Source organism: Neolamprologus multifasciatus, chromosome 23, assembly GCF_963576455.1.
Source record: "Neolamprologus multifasciatus chromosome 23, fNeoMul1.2, whole genome shotgun sequence".
Taxonomy (NCBI): Eukaryota; Metazoa; Chordata; class Actinopteri; order Cichliformes; family Cichlidae; genus Neolamprologus; species Neolamprologus multifasciatus.
The window spans coordinates 18,329,419-18,335,054 of NC_140460.1; the positions used below are offsets into that span (position 1 = coordinate 18,329,419).

The 5,636-nt window shown below is 42.0% G+C and overlaps 1 protein-coding gene across 7 annotated transcripts; it reads right to left on the minus strand.

Annotated features, from left to right (window-relative positions):
- Window positions 1–385: 385 nt before the first annotated feature.
- LOC146491341 (uncharacterized) lies at window positions 386–2,156 on the minus strand. Of its 7 annotated transcripts, none has more exons than XM_085152703.1 (3): window positions 1,927–2,156; window positions 1,348–1,420; window positions 386–1,261 (listed from the first exon to the last, which is right to left on the minus strand). In XM_085152703.1, the coding sequence occupies exon 3, from the start codon at window positions 1,251–1,253 to the stop codon at window positions 792–794; it is 462 nt and encodes a 153-aa protein (XP_085008829.1). In that variant the 5' UTR covers window positions 1,254–1,261; window positions 1,348–1,420; window positions 1,927–2,156; the 3' UTR covers window positions 386–791. The 7 variants fall into 7 exon arrangements, with proteins under 7 accessions (XP_085008829.1, XP_085008830.1, XP_085008827.1 ...); XM_085152704.1 differs by having other exon boundaries at window positions 1,865–2,156; XM_085152701.1 differs by having other exon boundaries at window positions 1,838–2,156.
- Window positions 2,157–5,636: the final 3,480 nt, after the last annotated feature.

Sequence of the window (5,636 nt, forward strand, 5' to 3'; positions counted from 1 at the left end):
TACATTTTTGAAGAACTCTTACTTTTTCTCAACAAGAAATTAATTACACTAAACATAAATCAATCAAGAGAGGTCAAAGTGATCAAACATGTTTTCTTCTTTCATTGGCTGAGACATTGCTCTAAATGGTGATTCACATGGTTCCTGAAGTCCTGCTCAGGTGGCCTCTTTAGCTTGGTCAGCTTAAAAAAGCCTTCAGAGTAACAGAACAGTTTAAAAGTGTCTCCATCTTCACAGCTGATCTTCTTTTAAGCCTTCAATTCCATGACAAGAAGGTGAAAGTATCTAATACCACCTTAACAGCCAATCAGGCTACAAAAGTCACTTTCATTAAGGTCAACTGATGAGTAATACCACCTTTTATGAGGCTGACAGACAGAGAAAACTTGTTTAAATAAAGTTTTATTTTGAAACATAAAGATGCATTTCACTGAACTTCCTCCAAGCGTGAGGGATTGATCGCTGTGATTGATCAATGGTTCGCATGACTGGGTGATTCACAGGCTGGTGGTTCTTTGGTTTGACCTTTAACCCCAGCACAGCTGGATGTTTAGAGTGTGTGTGTGTGTACGCAGGTGAACAGGTGTGTTTCAGTCCTCGGGAGGAGCACTAAGACCAGATCGAACTGGATCATTCTAGAAGTTGTTTGTGTCAGATCAGCAGAGTGCGACTAACACTCTCACCTCCTGTCTAGGGTCTGCTCACATGTTCTTCGACATGCTAAAGCTGAGGCCACACTTCCTCTTCCTGTCACATGATAAGTCTGTCAGTTTTTAGCTCTGTGATGTGGTTCAGCTTGTCTGATCGACGGTGGTGGCAAAGTCATCCGAGTGTCCCTCTGCTTCACCATTCCCACAATCCTCTGGGCTTCCTGTGGCGCTGGCTCTGGGCACCAAAACCTCCTTGTAGTAGCCCTCCCTGTGCAGCTGGCGGCGGACCGTTCTGGCTGACACGCTGTGGCTCCGCCCAGCGTTCACGCTCTCCGTCACCTGAGCCAGCGTGGCGCTGCGGTTCTTCTTCACAAACTGCACCAGTGCCCGTGCGTCGTGCTCACCTAATGAGCGCTGCCGCCCGCAGTTCCCCACGCGGCTCACCGATGATTTCCCCTGCGTCTTGTATGCCGCTGTCACTTTTGTAACTGTTCCTATGGAGACGCCAGTAAGCTGGGCGGCCTTGGTGACTGAAACTCCCGCCATCCGAGCCCCAACAATGACGCCGCGCTCAAAGTCGCTCAGATCCCGACCTCGGACCATTAGGGCACCTACAAAAGGAATCACATCAGACCCGGTCAGGGGTCATGGGGAACACCTGAGAGAACACATGCACCGTCACCCTGTTCAGACCCACCTCTGAGAATCTGCTCCAGGTCTTCTTCTGGCTGTATGGCTGTAGATTTTAAGGCGGAAGTGATAGAGCAGCTCTGAGGAGAAACAGAATATGATTCAAACCCAGCAAGCGTTATGTAAAACAAAACACTACTAATACCACCTTAAAATGCCTAAGGATCATCAGCAACAACCCTTCATAACCCTACACTGACAGTTCAGTAATACCACTTTAAACCACCAAAATCCTAAGGGACAGAAGCTGGAAATAAGTTAAAAACCACCGTAAATCAGTCACAGGTGCTACAACTTTTACAAAAATGGAAAGCTGAGTAATTCCACCTTAAAGAGGTACCTAACTGGATAAAGTTAAAGTGAAGCCGACAGAGGGACACTTCACTGAAGAGGTGGAGGCGGCTTCAGGTGAGGAGTAGAGAAAGGGGAGGAGAAAGAGGGGCGTGAGGGGGGAGTCTGTGAGGAACAGGAGTAATACTCCACACTAACGAGCTTACCTGGAGGCCAGCCTGCCGCCCTCTGACCTCTCTGCTCGGACTGTAGTCCTCTGTGTCCCGCTCTGTAACACACTGGAGGTTATTCAGACCTTTAACTCATCTCTGGCCCGCTCATCTCGCTCCTCCTCTCGGCTCCAGCTCCTTCTTTAGCTCCGTGTTCCAAACACAGCTTCCACTCGGAGACGGTGTTAGCGCCGTCCCACTCCGCCTTCAGCAGAACCGCTTCTCCTGCCCCAAAATGGCGGCCGAACTTTTGTTTTCTTCCTACTGGGCTTGTTCTGGTTGACCCACTGCACATGCGCATTCGTGTTTTCCAAACTGGGCCCGCCCACCACTTCCCGCTCTTTTATTTTTTAATGTTTTAAACTTTATTGATATCAAACATATACAAAAAAATTACGAATCCCCTTTATAAATTATTTATTAAATATATAATTAATACACAAATGTTAGTAAATAATATATATTATTACTAATGTTAGTAAATAATATCTATTATTACTAACATTATATATATATATATATATTTATATATTGTAAATAATTATATATACAGGATACAGAGACAGTAAAAAACAATTATACACTCAGTAATAGCCAAAGGTAAATACAACATTCATCTAATCTATCATGAATTTTTTCCACTGAGTTATTTTTCAAGATAAATAATCCTGAAGCATGAAGATGAAGACTTATATGTGCATCAGGATAACATATACCTGATACACATAAAAAGCAACTAAAACCTGCTCTAAATTCAATCTACATCACAGTTTCAGCTCATATAAAATCTGCGTAATAACATTAAACAGTCCTGTCCTGGACTGTCCGCTGAAGTCCATCGAGCAGGTTGGGGAGGAGAGGATGTTGTCTAAGCTAACATCCATCATGGACAACACCTCCCACCCCCTGCATGAGACTATACGAGCACTGAGTAGCTCGTTCAGCTGTAGACTTTTACACTCACAGTGTAAGAAGGAGCGCTACCGCAGGTCATTCTTACCAGCAGTTGTCAGACTCTATAACACAGTTTAACATCCTTTTGGTTAACTTACTAATCAGCTTGTTTGTTCACTGCACATTTTATACATATCTCTGTACAATTTTTCTATACATATTGTTACCTGTATATACGAACTTCAGTTGCTTATGTATATAGGACCACGTTGTGTCTTCCTTTTATATTTTATATTCCGCTTGCTATAAGAGCCGTGTGACACCCAAATTTCCCATCCGTGGGATAATAAAGGTTTTTTTTTCTATTCTATTCTCCATTTCTCCAGAAAAGACTGACTGTGTGAAACAAATGCGGCAGCTCAGAGCAGACACACAGCAGCATCACATTAAACAGTCATTCAGCATGATTTAAAGCATAAACACACAAAAAATACACTGGTGTAAGCCCTTTCCCTTTTATCATGGCAAAAACTTCTAAATAAAGACAGAGAGAGAAAAGTTGTGTGTCCACCAGGGGGATCCACAGCTTCACTCTCAGGTCACCATCACTGATCCACCACCATGAACACAAACATATCTGTGTCCTTCCTTGCTCCTTCTGCTGGTGGTCGTTGGCTGTGTCCCAATTAAGAGACCGCACGCTTGAAGTACGCGCACTACGCATACTACGTACGGTGCGTACTATAAGTACGAGAAGTGCGGAAGTGAGAGGCTTGTGAAATGGGACGGTCTAGCCTTCGTCGCACTGTTCAGGTTGCCAAGCAACCATGATACTAACCGCGAGAAACGTGTCATACAGCTTTGTGTGACAGAAATGAAGGAGAAAAAAAATGTTTTTTTGGTCATTCAATTTTGTCATGAGATCACTTTGATTAGTTGAGTATCTGAGGCTGAGACCACAGGACTGTAAAACATGATTGTTGGGCTTCATTTCTGTACTGAACAGTCATTTCAAGATTAGTTAGTAAATACCAATTAGCTAATGTTGTTCATGAGACTAAATTCATCTCACTGTGGTAATGTAAATATAATATGGCCAATATTATATGTATTGTCAGATTATTATGATATATATATATATATATATATATATATATATATATATATATATATATATATATATATATATGTACAAACCGGATTCCAAAAAAGCTGGGACACTAAACAAATTGTGAATAAAAACTGAATGCAATGATGTGGAGATGGCAAATGTCAATATTTTATTCAGAATAGAATATAAATCATGGAACAAAAGTTTAAACTGAGAAAAGTTATCATTTTAAGGGAAAAATATGGTGATTCAAAATGTCATGGTGTCAACAAATCCCAAAAAAGTTGGGACGAGGCCATTTTCACCACTGTGTGGCATCTCCCCTTCTTCTTACAACACTCAACAGACGTCTGGGGGACGGAGGAGACCAGTTTCTCAAGTTTAGAAATAGGAATGCTCTCCCATTCTTGTCTAATACAGGCCTCTAACTGTTCAATCGTCTTGGGCCTCCTTTGTCGCACCTTCCTCTTTATGATGCGCCAAATGTTCTCTATAGGTGAAAGATCTGGACTGCAGACTGGCCATTTCAGTACCCGGATCCTTCTCCTACGCAGCCAAGATGTTGTGATTGATGCAGAATGTGGTCTGGCATTATCTTGTTGAAAAATGCAGGCTTCCCTGGAAGAGATGACGTCTGGATGGGAGCATATGTTGTTCTAGAACCTGAATGTATTTTTCTGCATTGATGGTGCCTTTCCAGACATGCAAGCTGCCCATGCCACACGCACTCATGCAACCCCATACCATCAGAGATGCAGGCTTCTGAACTGAGCGTTGATAACAACTTGGGTTGTCCTTGTCCTCTTTGGTCCGGATGACATGGCGTCCCACATTTCCAAAAAGAACTTCAAATCGTGACTCGTCTGACCACAGAACAGTCTTCCATTTTGCCACACTCCATTTTAAATGATCCCTGGCCCAGTGAAAACGCCTGAGCTTGTGGATCTTGCTTAGAAATGGCTTCTTCTTTGCACTGTAGAGTTTCAGCTGGCAACGGCGGATGACACGGTGGATTGTGTTCACTGACAATGGTTTCTGGAAGTATTCCTGAGCCCATTCTGTGATTTCCTTTACAGTAGCCTTCCTGTTTGTGGTGCAGTGTCGTTTAAGGGCCCGGAGATCACGGGCATCCAGTATGGGTTTACGCCCTTGACCCTTACGCAAAGAGATTGTTCCAGATTCTCTGAATCTTCGGATGATGTTATGCACAGTTGATGATGATAACTGCAAAGTCTTTGCAACACCTTTCTTTCTCACCTTTCACCTTTTTAACACCTTTCTGATATTGCTCCACTATCTTTCTGCGCAACATTGTGGGAATTGGTGATCCTCTACCCATCTTGGCTTTTGAGAGACACTGCCACTCTGAGAAGCTCTTTTTATACCCAATCATGTTGCCAATTAACCTAATTAGTGTTAATTGGTCTTCCAGCTCTTCGTTATGCTCAAATTTACTTTTTCCAGCCTCTTATTGCTACTTGTCCCAACTTTTTTGGGATTTGTTGACACCGTGAAATTTTGAATCAACATATTTTTCCTTTCAAAGGATACATTTTCTCAGATTGAACTTTTGATCTGTCATCTACCTTCTATTCTGAATAAAATATTAACATTTGCCATCTCCACATCATTGCATTCAGTTTTTATTCACAATTTGTTTGGTGTCCCAACTTTTTTGGAATCCGGTTTGTATGTATACACACACACATATATATATATATGTACATATATATATATATATATATATATATATATATATATATATATATATATATATATATAAACATCTGC